This window comes from Gnatocerus cornutus, chromosome 5 (genome assembly GCF_029298725.1).
Source record: "Gnatocerus cornutus isolate USDA-ARS CGAHR chromosome 5, icGnaCorn1.1, whole genome shotgun sequence".
Taxonomy (NCBI): Eukaryota; Metazoa; Arthropoda; class Insecta; order Coleoptera; family Tenebrionidae; genus Gnatocerus; species Gnatocerus cornutus.
In genome coordinates, this window is record NC_142237.1 from 13145126 (window position 1) to 13159466 (window position 14341).

Consider the following 14341-nt stretch of genomic DNA (forward strand, 5'->3'; position numbering starts at 1 on the left):
ATCCAACAGCCAGTTTCTACCACGCTCACGAGTCTAAGAAATTTGTTACCCACATCGTTAACTCGTTTTTATAGATATGAAGGTTCTCTGACTACCCCAAACTGCGATGAAGTGGTGGTTTGGACGGTATTTTCATCACCGGTTTGGCTTTCGCAAAAACAGGTATAAAATTGATTAATGCAAAAATGTCAACATTGCGAATTTTGTTTTTAGTGGACCGCTTTGACTTCGGTTCAAGACAGCAGTGGCCAGCCTCTTAAGACAAACTATAGAGAGCTGCAGAGTGTCAATAGCAGACTTATTTACAAGTCTGCTTTATCGCTATAAAAATTGTTAAGCTTTCTATATTAATTTTGTTGCAATTATTGTATCATTTATGAAATTAATGGCAATAAAAATTTAAAAAAAAGTAGGTAATTGACTGCAGACTACACCAATTAAGTAACCAAAAAAATTACTTATCTAGGCATAAAGTGTTATTGTAGATAATAATTAATTTAATGAAATAATTCCGGCTTGTTTTGTAGTTATTTCTTTAAAAATCTTAAGTTTATTCCATTTTTCAGTGTTTCACCTACCGCTACAAGAAAGTATGGTTTTAATTTTTTTATGATATTTATTTGTAGTTTTTCAATTTTTGTAGGTAATTTAAAGTGAAATTCTGCAATACTCGTGTAAATATCGAAATTTTATTGTAACTATTAAAAGAAAACTGTGGTGTAATGTATGCCTGCCTAATCCAGCCTCCAATAATCCGATACACCTATTGTGTAAAGTGAATGTTACTATCGTGTGATTCATTAAATTTCCATTCTGGGTAGGCCGTGTATTTTGGACGTGCGTTGACTTTTTGTTCGATAACTAGCAAATCTCGCAAATATTAAGTCGAAACTACTGTAATGGTGTTACGACATGAATTTTTTTCTCAAAGCCAACTGCGAATGGAAATTTAATGAATCACACAATACATACATTTATTGATTTCTGTAATCCGCATTTTACAGGGAAAACGAAAGAGAAAATTTGAGACAATTTTTTTTTAATTTTAAGTTACATTAATAATGATCATAGATTACTATTCTCGATTCTCAGAGATTTGCGTATTTGTCATTGATAAGATGATAAACTCTGCATTTTGATCTTTGTTCGGCTTTTTCCAGGTCAATGTCAATATCAGGGCGTTGCACAATACTGCATTACGGTCCTGTCCTGTTACCTGTCATTCGATCTAGTGGAAAACGTTTTTGCACTAGCAGTTGGCAGTACACCTCCGGTGCTCACTAGAGTTACATCAAGGTAATAATTTCACTATTTTCCAGCAGAAATAATTGATTTCCACTTATAATTTCCTTCTGAACCCCTTCACAAATCTGTCTTTTCCTTATTCTATAAAAATTCAGCCTCGTCATGGGGAAATTCCAGGGTTGTTCCGTTACATAATCTCATTGATCCATCTCTTGCCGTCATCGATTTCCCCGCCTTTTCCTTCGAAAAATTTTCCAAAACCTTATTCCTTTTGCTTTTCTTTTTGGAAAAACGCGCTTTTTCGTCTTCATCCCCCAAATATTGATTTTTGCGCACATGTGCCATTGTAAAATATTTATCAAGTGGGCCGCGTAATGTTTGACAGCTGCCAAAATTCCGCTTTAAATTTAGTTTGCACGTGACTGCTGTTTAGCAATCTTCTCGAACTTTACTACATTTTCTTTATAATGGGTGTGAAGGCGAACGAGCGCGCAAGGTCGACACTTTTCTAATTTTGAGGTTAGATTTGTAGAGAATGTATCGGGCTAGAGCGCTAGTGCACAGCCTCGGCAGCCAGGGCCACTTTGCGGCGTGGCTTTTGCCCAAGAATGTAGTACCGGGGGTCAGCTGTGCCGCCGTGAGGAACTACAATGTGCCGGTTGCCTCTGAACCTTTTTTGAATGGGAGCTCCAGCCAATATGTGGAGGACATGTACAATGCCTGGTTGGCAGACCCTGCAAGCGTACACGCTGTAAGTAGATAATTAAGACAACTTCAGTTTGTTTTAGACGAACCACAAGAGCAAAAATTGACATAAATCTGACTTTTTTGTAATAAACAATGAGAAATGAGATAAGGTTTAGTAGGCTTTGCAATGCGATATGTCAATATTTTGACAGCAGTATACTCCACGTGAGCTGTTTATAACAGTCATAAAATGACTCGTTTTTCAGTCATGGGACTCCTTCTTTCGAAATTCCGCCTCCGGTGGCGTGGGTTACCAATCACCACCCTCTTTGGCACCCCTCGGTAGGAATGAAGTCCCCGCTACCTCGTTCCTCCCGGCTTTGGCTGGGGCCAGCGGCGTCGGCACCGTCAGCGAGAAGGTGATCGATGATCACTTGGCCGTCCAAGCGATCATTCGCAGTTATCAGGTACAACTCCATGAATCATCCCATGAATTGATAAAGGGGCACCAAAAAAGCGATCGTTTACGTTTAGTTACGTCATTAAAAAACGATGTCTTCTTTGGCACCAGTCCATACCATCTGGAGCTATTTTCAGCTTGTATTTTTGATTTTTGTTTGTTTTTCGATTGGCAATGACCGTTGCTTTATTATAAGTCTGATACAAAATACAAGAGTGAAAAATGACTGGATGCGGTGAATTCGGCTGAGTCTGCACTCAGCTGGGACACCCTAGGAGATAATCAAAACTTTAGGGAAGTTCTCACATCCATTACACCATTGTAATTGGGACACTTTTAATACATATACCGTCACCAGGCGCGCGGCCATTTGGTTGCTCAACTGGATCCATTGGGTATCATGTATGGCGATCGCACGACGACAATTAGTGATAGACAGGGCTCTCCACCTGATGAAATAACGCGTCAGCATAAACTAGGTACGACCCAAATAAAAACAAATCATCTTGGTGTTAAACGACACATTTTGTGTCTGTCTAATTTTTCAAAAAGAGGGTCGTAACAGTTTGAAACATAATCTGTATGATAACAATAACAATGTGCTTTGTGGCTTGTTTTTTGCATTTTCGTATGTTTGTTTGCTTGCTGTGGATTCTAACTTTTCTTGCAACCAGGAGGGAAGTAGAATATGGCATCGCAGAGTAGTACCGTAGTAGAAAAAATAGAGGGTCAATTAGTGATTAGAAAAAAATTTATCGATCAGTAGTTGTTGAACTTTGGACAACAAGTTGATAACCTCAAAATTTTAGTGCATGATTATGTAGTTGACCGTATAGGCACTTAATTTTTGCTCAGACTTGCGCTTTTATTTGTGCGATAAAACCTGAAAATGTGTGAAGTCCATTCTACAATATTTGACATCTTGGTTGGCCACGCGTTTTTATGTACCTATTCACATACTCAAAAGTAGGCTGGGAACCATAACATCTAGCCGTAAAAATTTTATCATACCGAAATGTTTACATTATTTGTTCATTTTTTAAATTTATATTTCAGGTTAATAACATGTCACTCACGTTGACCCATTTTATTTGAAAATTTCTTTTAAATAGGCGGAAATCGATAAAATCTTGAACACACCTTGGATGCAGTTTATATCATAACAGCTTTAGGTCCCTTTGACTGGTATCTTGGGCTGTTTTGACATGCGTTATATCCTTGATACGTTAATAGCTATAATAATGCAAAATGATCTTTTCCATGACTAATTTCAGTTACAAATCTGTCAGTTGATGTAAACATGTATAATCAAGGGATTGATGTTTTTGGAGTTTGAATTTTTTTAATTTTTATAGTTAGAAGGTATACCATTATCTGTGATACAAATAATGGAAATAGAGCAACTTCAGAGAAAAATTGTCACTTGACGATGCTCTCACCATAAATTTCAGTTTCAGACGCCCACTGAAATGTCAAATATTTTGAAGCGGACTATACAATCATGTTGCTGCTTTTGGCTATTTTATATCTTTTTGTTATGAGGTTCCGGGGAATCAAAAAATGTTTTGCTTTTTGACTTTTTATTAAAGTAGTTTTTATTATATTTAATTTTTTGCTGCGTCGTTTCAATCGATCAAAATTCACAATTGCAATTTCTTGCATTGCCCTGTAATTAAAACTAGTACTTAATTGTCTCCATTAAACTATGATTAAACTAGTATTTAACAATTATTAGGCGATAAAACGTAAATACCTAATTTAACATACTGCAATAAAAGCGACTTTGTTATGTAATCACTTTTTAATTAAACGTTTAATGTACAAGAATATTTAATTGTCAATGAACCATGAGAACAATACGAGGAAAGTGTTACGAAAGTCCAAAACATGCGGAAAATTTCAATTTCCGTTGGAAAAATACTAATTAGCAATTATTTATTATCTCTAAGAAATGTATGATCGTACATAATGAACTTTGAAATTTTGATGTTACGTTTGTACGTGTCTGGCAGTGTTATCAAGTGGAAAAATTATTTGTCATTGCATCATATTTTTTTGCAAATTGTTACCGTTTATGAGTCAAGTTTATTGACTTTAAGCGCAAAGTACCGTACGACTTATAAAGGTAAAGGGATCCCAGTAGCTTTTAAATTTTTTTCATGTTCGTAGCATTTCTTGATTCTGATGTTTTAGGTTATCGCGAGACAAGTTAACAGTGACATCATTGCTTTGCGTTTATTGTTTCACTTCAAACTGTTAAATTGGGGCAGACGCACCAACATAGATATTTAAAATTATTCTTATTCTAATGTAATGTTCAACCTCACACTGCTAAACTTATTGTTAGGTAGCTACCTTAATATTTAAAAAATAATAATTAGAAATGTTTTTTATAGTATCGAACATATACAGGATGTTTTGGTATCTGAGTCTTTTCTTTAATTGGCACTAGCTTGTAAAATGAATGTCATTCGTGCCAAATTTCCATAGACGATACAGAATATAATTTACATTTAGCCTTGTAAGGAACATTACGTGCAAAAATGTTGATTTCTTAAACACTTTTTATGGCAGACTCAGGAAATCTCTACTTACGATCCCAATATATCTCTGACTTCATTGTTGGGCCTATTCGTTGCTGTGTAATTTTTAAAAGTGATTTTAATCTTAATTTAAAACAATTTTATATTTTAATCTACAGCTAGTCCAGAAAGCTTAATTTAGAAGAACTGTCTGCAGCTCATTCGGTAGGTCAGAGTCTCCTGAAATATACAGAATGATCCTTAAAGTATTTCCAAATAACTTAATGCTTTGAACAATTATATTTATCAGTGAAGACCCAAAAACCTCTCATTATGCTCAAGAAAGGGACTGTAAAACCTTCATAAAAACAGCTGGATTAATCGTGCTTGTTTGGCCTGTTCATTTCAAGTTTGTTGGGATCATTTTAAAATCACCTTGCATCAGCGAATTGATGCCAAAATAATTTGAATGTCAATGTTCAGGCCGAACCTGGAAAATCGCTTTGCAGTTTTCTGCTATTTTACTACTCTGTAACTGACAAATTCATCGACACCTATTGCTTTTGTTTTTAATCACCCATCTCAAACTTTAAACCATGGTGTAGATAGAGGTGTTGGCTCGATTTTAGATCAGAGGACATCACATAGCTAAGCTGGACCCATTGGGCATCAACAGTGCCGATTTGGACGACAGGACGCCTCAGGAACTTCTATATTCGCATTACAGTTTCGGTAAGAACTAATTTGATAACATTGAAAATCGTGAAACACCCACACAACGTTGAACGAAATTTTCGGCTTTTTAAAAATATTGCACACTAATAGAAACTAATTCGTGACGTTTTGATGTGTAGATTAGTGCATGTATATTTTAATGCTGTTTTTGTTTCATTTGTGTTTTTAATTTTGTTTGGCGTGTTTTATTCTTTTTAACTCAGACAACCCGTCCAGGACCTACTCCGAGGAGCTAAAGCGTCAAGTCAAGCAGTTCATGAAACGTAAGAGTTATGTTTTAGTTAAAGTAGACTTTAGTGTGACAACTGTATATATCAATTGATTGGGAATTGATTTTGACGAGGAGATAAGTATTTAAGTAGCGTAGTTCTTTTTCGTTATTAATTTTCTTTCGCTTTTTAACACTCTAAAACGACAAAATGTTTCAAGCTGATCTGTGCGACGACCGAATGAACTGACACAACTTTATTTCAACAACACAACTAACTCACTTTTTTGAAATAAAGTTGCTGTTTCTTTATTTTGGATTTTTGAACTAACTTCCGAATGCCGTAGAGGATGATGATATGGATCGCACTTTCAAATTGCCATCGACGACGTTTATCGGTGGCAAGGACAAACAGTTACCACTTCGTGAGATTCTTCGTCGATTGGAATTGACGTATTGTAGACACATCGGGGTGGAGTTCATGTTTATCAACAGCTTGGAACAGTGCAATTGGATTAGACAGAGGTTGGAGACTCCTGGGGCGATGGAGATTAGCGCCGACGAGAAGAGGCTCATTTTAGCTAGACTGACTAGAGCCACGGGGTGAGTTTAATTTTCAAGTCAAATAGTCTGATAAATAACAGAACTATTCCCGACTTTCTACTAGTTTTTGACTGTCGTTAAATTTCTTTATGGATGTCTTGAATTCCTCATAAAGGCAACATTGCAGTTACTCTATTTGGCGGTTTACCTGCTTTCTGTTTCACGTAATGTTTTATGTAATCGCTATTTGTGTCGTTAATTTTATTCAGTTAATGTGACTTTTTCAAAGGTTTTTTCACCTCTTTTTGCTGTAGAAAATAAGCAGTCATTATTTTAATTAGAAAATGCGTCTACACAAAGTATGGAAAGAATATATTACTAATGTTTATTACATCGTAAAATTTATAGACCCGTTTTAAACAATGGTAACCATTTGAAAAATTAAAATACCCATTTGTAGATGTAATAAAATACAATGCATATTATTATTGCTTTGCAAGACATATCCAAATATCGTAACCTAAAAAGAAAATATTGATTTTATTTAATAGTTTTGCGAGGCATTGTTAACTTACATTTTCATGCGTCTTAAATCCGCCTGTAGAGTATCGTCCGTTTCTTTCATCAGATATCTTCGACAGGACAAAGTGCACTGAACAAAATACTCGTAAATATCCAAACCTTCGGTGTCGATTTTGAATTCTTTCCTTTCGGTGGTGTTCATCAAATCGCGGGCAGTTTTGCTGTTTTCGTTGTCAAACATCCATTTCCTGTTGGCGTAATACTCTAGAATCTTATAACCATTCCAAATCCGTTTTTGAACTCGGACCAAACTAAAATTTAAAAAATTAATGCGCGAGTTACCATTTTTACCGGACATACAATGGTTTCACTCCGACGAGAGTCAGAATAATGTCCAGCAAAATCGCTGGTAACATCTGAAAGAGACAGAAATCGATGTAGTGGTGAATTCGAGATTGCTTGAGGGATCCATTCGGGTACCACAAGACTTTGTTGAATGCCACTCGATTGTTGATGATATCTCTTCCCATATCTAGGACTTTTTGGAATGTCAGTCCCATGCGTTCGGTTTCATCGGATGCTGTTAAGTGGTAGATTCTGCGGGTTCTAAAAGAGCGCAAAGATGCTGCTTAAAAGCTTGATTCGTTTGCGTACTCAAAAATGGCCGTTACTGCCATTTTTTGAGACATTAGCATTACATAATTGTTATTTATGAATACGACCGTCAAACACCGACTGTATTTCAAGGACCGCAATAAACAAATTATTTTTTTGTATATTTTTGAGAAAATGTTAAATACGCTGTCTTATGATCTTTGCTACATAAATAATCATTACTTACTTGTAAGTGCAGAAGTCGTAGGCTAGCACGATGAGGCCATTTGCGCAAAGATCGACGAAGCAACAATCAATGAAAATGTCTTTCCGTGCATACATCGTCCGGATTACTCCTTTTCCTGCACCGACTAGAAGTCCTGCGGGACCGTTGAGATTGTCAGTCCATCCAGGAATCGGTTCCTTCCATGCGGGTATCACTAAATAAATGATTAGGGGATGATAAGGAAATATGCAGATTTTACCTGCGGACGGTCTTGTGATTATGACCGGAAGAGCGTCAATTTGTTCCTCGATTAAAGCTTCTCCGAGAGCTTTCGAAAACGTGTAGTTATTAACGTTTGGCCCTCTCAACCTAGAAAATCGCGTGGATACAAAAAAGGGGCTAAACGAATGCTTACTGCTCGCCCTGTTTCTCAATGGTTTCTTCATCTAGTGATTCGCACAGTTTTATAACTTTATGCGGGTCAATGGAAGGCGGGTAGAACTTCTCGAAGGAGACTTCCTGGTCTTCGTGGCAGTACGCGGTGGAGATGTGACAAAAGACCTTAAATATCCTCATCGCGGTTAACTCTAAGTTGGTTCATCTTACCATCAACTTCTTGCACTCTTTGGCCAATTCCAGCATGAATTTGGTTCCTCTGACATTGAGTAGGATCGTCGCTTTCAAGGGATCGTCAAATTTCACAGTAGCAGCAGAATGGTAAATAATTTCAATTTCATCACTCAACTTTTTCCGATCCTCTGTAGATAAGCCCAGATCTGGAGCACTTACATCTCCGCGAATTGCTTCAACTTTCTCCAAAATTGATGTTCCTCGTTGTTTTTTGAGTCCATCAAAAAGCTGAAACTCGCTTCAAAAACAGTAGAAAAATTATAAAATAGTTACCGGTCCAGAGAAGATTTCTTGCAGGCGTTGTCTTGTGTTTTTTTCCCGCTTCGGGCGTAAAATCACGTAGATTTTTTTCAACGAGGTACAGCTTCGAAGGAGCTTTTCGATGAGGATCTTCCCCAAAAATCCGGTGCCTCCGGTTATTAAAATTGTCTTGTCCGAGAAGAATTCGGCAATTCTGTTCAGAGGGAAAGTATGTTGCTTGTCGTGGGTCATTGTGGAAACTGAGGTTGTGGGTTCTTGCGGATACTTTGGTGGTGTGCACATTACGTTCAGGCGAACCGGTTTTATAGAGTGGATATGTTATTTTCATTTTTCTGGAAAAACTTCACAATAATTATGAATCTTTCCTTAATCTTCACATATAATTACAAATTTCCATGAAAACATCGGAGAGTTAGTACATTCGATAAATGTGTTTTGTAGAAAATATTTAATTCAAATCAAGAGAAATAAATGTACGCAGTATGTAATGTGGTACTGAACAAGACTTTCGCTTAGGTTTCAATGTCTTAAAACTGACCAAATTGACGTTTCTCGCACTTGAGTCTCAGGCAGCCTGTGGAATTTGGTCTGGTACATTCAATGGTCAAAGTAGCCATAATTTTGGTCTTAAAGGTGCAAAGAATGCGCTCTAGATTTGCAACAACTATAATTGCAATCATGACTCATAGTTACTAAATAAGTTTCGAGAACAAAACAAATTTAGCTGTTATATCAAATCGATTCTTATTTAACGTGATTATTTCGAAAATAATTTTTGATTATTCCAAAATTTCGTCTTCGAGTGTTTTCAAGCCTCCTTTGTTTGCCCGCTTTCACTAGCAAGTTTTTAAAAAAAAAATTTGGAAATAAGCTTTGCACCAATCCATTAGCACGAGTTGAGCAAGTGCCGCAGTAAACGTGGCCCACTTTATGTCTTATTTTTTTATTATTTCATTGCATGCGGTTAACGTAGTCAGTACAAGGACAATCGACCTTGCTTACGCCGAATTCTCCGTATGAAGACTGGTTTAAAGCTCATTATATGATTTTTTTAAAAATGGTGATTTCAACAAAATTTAGAAAGTCAGCCATTTCTGATGAAAAGAAAACGAGCATTTTTCCTGCCTGAATAATATGCATACAAACAAGTCTTGCACGTACTCTCCAATTGCGTAACGAGTTATGCGCGATTATCTGAATGTCTCTTACATACAGCATGCGCCGCCAAGATTTAGATTTCTCAATGGAAGGATAAAACGGTTCTTTGTAAGGTTTTAAGTGAAACTATGAAGAGAATCTGTGGTAAAATTTGGAACGTTTGTGATTTTCCTTATTTTAGTGCATTTGGTGACCAAAAATTTTTCACATTCACTTTAGAGTTGATTTTATCAGAATCATTACCTTTGGTTGACCTTGCCTAATGAGAAATGCAGTGGACTATAATTCAGTCTCATTGACGTCGGAAAATTGGTACTTGCATTGTGTCGGAAACATGTCAAATACATTATAACCAAGGTTCAAAATTACTTTACTTAATTTTGTATTTAAACAGCCTAATAGATGAACATCAGGCGTTATTACTACCTCTTAATGAACACTTTGGTTTTCAAGGCTCAAGGCTGTATCCAAAGCTGTTTCATAGTCCTAGGGTGCATCACTCAACAATTATAAAACATAAAATACAGTTCAGTTAAATCCAAATGTAATTGAACTTTAGGATTATTTTTATTGGGATACATGTCTGAATTTTAATAAAAACATAAACTGCATTTTGGACGAGCTATTAATTGTTCCAAATTATTGCTGCTCTGTCGCATAACCAAATCAAGTTCTTTTGTAAGTTTCACTCGATTTAGAGTTCATCGAAAAGCTTTTTCTTTACCATGCGAATTTTTACATTAATAAATAAATTATTGATTGTGTAACGAGGACAATAAGGAGAGATTAGTAGCCACGCTCAGTTTTCTACCTGTGAAGCGAAGCTAATACGTCTTATCACCCGGTTTACAGAAGCTAAATTAAATCCTTAATTTAGATTAAATCACGTTAACGAGACACGTGACCGATTTCCCGCCAATCAAATGTCAGCAATCGTCTAATTTGTCGCGAGATTAAAAGTTAATTAAATTATTTTGTAAACCAGCCCTACATTTACTGTTCTGTTCTATTTCACATTTCTAATAGAAAAATTTTAAATTAAAGAGTGCTAACACGCTCAATTTCCGTGACAGCTATCTGGTGAGGAAATACTAGCGCAATTTACAATAATTGGTCAGCACAAGGCTAAAATTAATAAATAAATTCCACCAGGCACGGACAGCCTAATGTTAAAAAAAACTGACCAACTTAGTTTAAGAGGGCTTTAATAGAAATCCGTCAAAAACGATGCTATAATGAGCGAAAAAAAAAATAGAGAAAAATGGAACTAAAATCATATTTTTTAGCTTCGAATCTTTTCTCGCCCGCAAATGGTCCTCCGAGAAGCGTTTTGGTCTCGAAGGCTGCGAGATCCTCATCCCCGCCATGAAACAAGTCATCGACAAGTCCACTGATCTTGGGGTGGAAAGCATCGTCATGGGCATGCCTCATCGTGGTCGTCTTAACGTTCTCGCCAATGTTTGTCGCAAACCTCTCCACCAACTCTTTACGCAATTCGCCGGTTTGGAAGCCGCTGACGATGGTTCCGGTGATGTAAAATACCACTTGGGCACCTATATCGAGCGGTTGAACCGCGTTACAAACAAGAACATTCGTTTGGCTGTCGTTGCGAATCCCTCACATTTGGAAGCTGTCGATCCCGTTGTCCAAGGAAAAACGAGAGCCGAGCAGTTTTACAGAGGTGACGGCGAGGGTAAAAAAGTCATGTCGATATTGTTACACGGTGACGCTGCTTTCTGTGGCCAAGGCATTGTATTTGAAACGATGCACTTGTCTGATTTGCCGGATTATACGACACATGGAACGGTGCATATTGTTGTGAATAACCAAGTTGGGTTCACCACGGATCCGAGACATTCGAGATCGTCTTCGTATTGTACAGGTTTGTGTCTTGGTTTGGTCTTGGTGTTGTTTATTGATTTTTTGATGATTTTAGATGTGGCACGCGTTGTCAACGCCCCGATTTTCCACGTCAACTCCGACGACCCGGAGAGCGTAATGCACGTCTGTAATATGGCTGCAGAATGGCGCGCTACCTTCCACAAAGATGTGGTCATCGACATAGTTTGTTACCGCAGGAACGGTCACAACGAAATCGACGAGCCCATGTTCACCCAACCGCTCATGTACCGGAAGATCCGCAACACCAAACCCGCCTTGGAAAAGTACTCCGATCAGTTGGTCAAAGAAGGTGTTGTCACACCCGAAGAAGTCAAAGATGTTAAAAATAAGTACGAGAAGATTTGCGAGGACGCTCTGGAAAGCGCTCGCAAAGAAACTCACATTAAATACAAGGATTGGTTGGACAGTCCGTGGTCTGGTTTCTTTGAGGGTAAAGACCCTCTGAAAGTGAGCGCAACTGGTGTTAAAGAAGACACTTTGGTACATATTGGAAAGAGATTTTCATCACCGCCGCCCAATGCTGCGGAGTTTGTCATCCATAAAGGTATCGAGAGAATCCTAAAGTCGCGCATGGAAATGGTCGAGGGAAGAACCATTGATTGGGCGTTGGGTGAAGCTATGGCTTTCGGGTCGTTATTGAAAGAAGGTATCCACGTGAGATTGTCTGGACAAGATGTGGAGCGCGGTACTTTCTCGCATCGTCATCACGTGCTTCATCACCAAACTGTAGACAAGGCTACTTACAGGTAAGCCTAATCAAAGATTCTTGATTCTGGTATTACTCTGAAAAATTTCAGGCCCTTGTGCAATTTGTACCCTGACCAAGCTCCCTACACTGTATGCAACAGTTCCCTCTCAGAATTCGGTGTCTTGGGCTTTGAACTCGGTTATTCGATGACAAACCCGAATGCCCTCGTCATCTGGGAAGCTCAATTCGGTGATTTCAACAACACCGCTCAATGCATCATCGATCAGTTCATCTCGTCAGGACAAGCAAAATGGGTGCGTCAAAGTGGTCTTGTCATGCTTCTCCCGCACGGTCTTGAAGGCATGGGTCCTGAGCACTCCAGCGCTCGTCTCGAACGGTTCTTGCAGATGTCATCCGACGACCCTGACTATTTCCCACCAGAAAGTGATGAATTTGCTGTTCGCCAACTTCACGATATCAACTGGATTGTCGCCAACTGCACTACTCCCGCTAATTTGTTCCACATTTTGAGAAGACAGATTGCTTTGCCTTTCCGCAAGCCTTTGATCTTGATGACTCCAAAGAGTTTGTTGCGTCATCCAGAAGCTAGAAGTAGTTTCGATGAGATGTTGGAAGATACTGAGTTCAAGAGGATTATTTCCGATGATGGCCCTGCTACTCAGAATGCGCAAAACGTGAAAAAGGTGTTGTTCTGCTCCGGAAAGGTTTACTACGATTTGAAGAAGGCGAGATCAGAGAGGAAATTGGACAGTGATATTGTTATCACACGTGTAGAACAAGTAAGTCACAATCCGATAATCACTCGAACTGTCGCTAATACTGGCTTTAGATATCTCCTTTCCCTTACGACTTGATCAAGAACGAGTGCGCCAAGTACCCCAACGCCCAGCTGGCTTGGGCTCAAGAGGAGCATAAAAATCAGGGCTCCTGGGGTTACGTTCAGCCTAGATTCGACACGGCTTTGACCGGTTCCCGCGACGTCGTGTAAGTACTTCTTTTCCGTCTAGATGTTCATTTTTCAAGACTAGTGAAGATATGACTCTAGCTCAGTTCAAACTGTTTCAGTACGGAAAAGGACAAAGGAGGTTGGTTCGCGAAGTTATTCACGAAGGACGAGCCTAAACCTCCACCGAAACCGGAAACTGAACCGGTTCCGGAACCTAGAATCGTTAGGTGAGAGCTAGAACCGTATCTTCACGTTTTCGCTTTTGTTTCTTTGTTATATAAAACACATTTGCGCCCAGTGGTTAATCTTTTAGTTCTTGGTGTTTTATTGCTACTGCTAAATTTCTGATTTCTGATTTCTTTTCTAGCTATGTTGGCAGACCGACCGCCGCCAGTCCCGCCACCGGTAGTAAAGCCCAACACTTAAAAGAATTGTCCCATTTGTTGGACGATGCAATGGCGTACTAGATTTCGAAAATGTTCGATTACCGATTAAATAAGTAATATTTATTCTAGTGTCACTTAATTTAAATATTTATTTTAGTTTGGTAAATTCAATTTTAAAGGCACTGAATAATTTTAAATTGTAATGTAATTATGTAAATAGTTAATATCGCACCATTACTGTACATTGTTCTGTGTTACCTCGGTTCAACAATTACTGAAATCTTGTCTTAGTATTAATATTCTTGATCCAAAAAGGATGGGTGAGGTTTAAGAGTATTTTAAAATTGTTATTTATTTATTGTAAGGATGGACTATTTTTGAATGACACTATCGCTTAAGTATAGTTGATTTTATTTTTTCTACCCATAATAATGTGAGGTGAGTTCAAATGATACAATTTTTCGTTTTGGTTGGTGCTAGGTTACTGGTGATTATACAGGGTACCCGAATAAAGTGCAAAGATTTTAACCCCAATAGACACTGCTGTAGATAATGATTCTGCAAAAAAAAAATCGAAATTTGAATGGGGCAAAATCCCCTCGGATTG

At 37.9% G+C, this 14341-nt stretch overlaps 2 protein-coding genes across 4 annotated transcripts; one reads left to right on the plus strand and one right to left on the minus strand.

Moving 5' to 3' along the window:
- Positions 1-1189: 1189 nt before the first annotated feature.
- LOC148174734 (2-oxoglutarate dehydrogenase complex component E1-like) lies at positions 1190-14133 on the plus strand. 3 transcript variants are annotated; one of them, XM_088037741.1, is made up of 11 exons: positions 1190-1296; positions 1770-1996; positions 2199-2399; positions 5544-5646; positions 5853-5912; positions 6205-6460; positions 11078-11673; positions 11728-12439; positions 12491-13181; positions 13232-13386; positions 13716-14133. In XM_088037741.1, exons 2-11 carry the CDS (start codon positions 1781-1783, stop codon positions 13813-13815), a joined length of 3090 nt encoding a protein of 1029 aa, XP_087893867.1. In that variant the 5' UTR covers positions 1190-1296; positions 1770-1780; the 3' UTR covers positions 13816-14133. The 3 variants fall into 3 exon arrangements, with proteins under 3 accessions (XP_087893867.1, XP_087893868.1, XP_087893869.1); XM_088037742.1 differs by lacking the exons at positions 5544-5646; positions 5853-5912 and adding an exon at positions 2751-2871; XM_088037743.1 differs by lacking the exon at positions 5853-5912.
- LOC148174735 (putative fatty acyl-CoA reductase CG5065) lies at positions 6752-8939 on the minus strand. Its single transcript, XM_088037744.1, has 8 exons — positions 8646-8939; positions 8349-8600; positions 8158-8303; positions 8002-8111; positions 7764-7956; positions 7283-7528; positions 6976-7233; positions 6752-6920 (listed from the first exon to the last, which is right to left on the minus strand). Exons 1-8 carry the CDS (start codon positions 8913-8915, stop codon positions 6842-6844), a joined length of 1554 nt encoding a protein of 517 aa, XP_087893870.1. The 5' UTR covers positions 8916-8939; the 3' UTR covers positions 6752-6841.
- Positions 14134-14341: the final 208 nt, after the last annotated feature.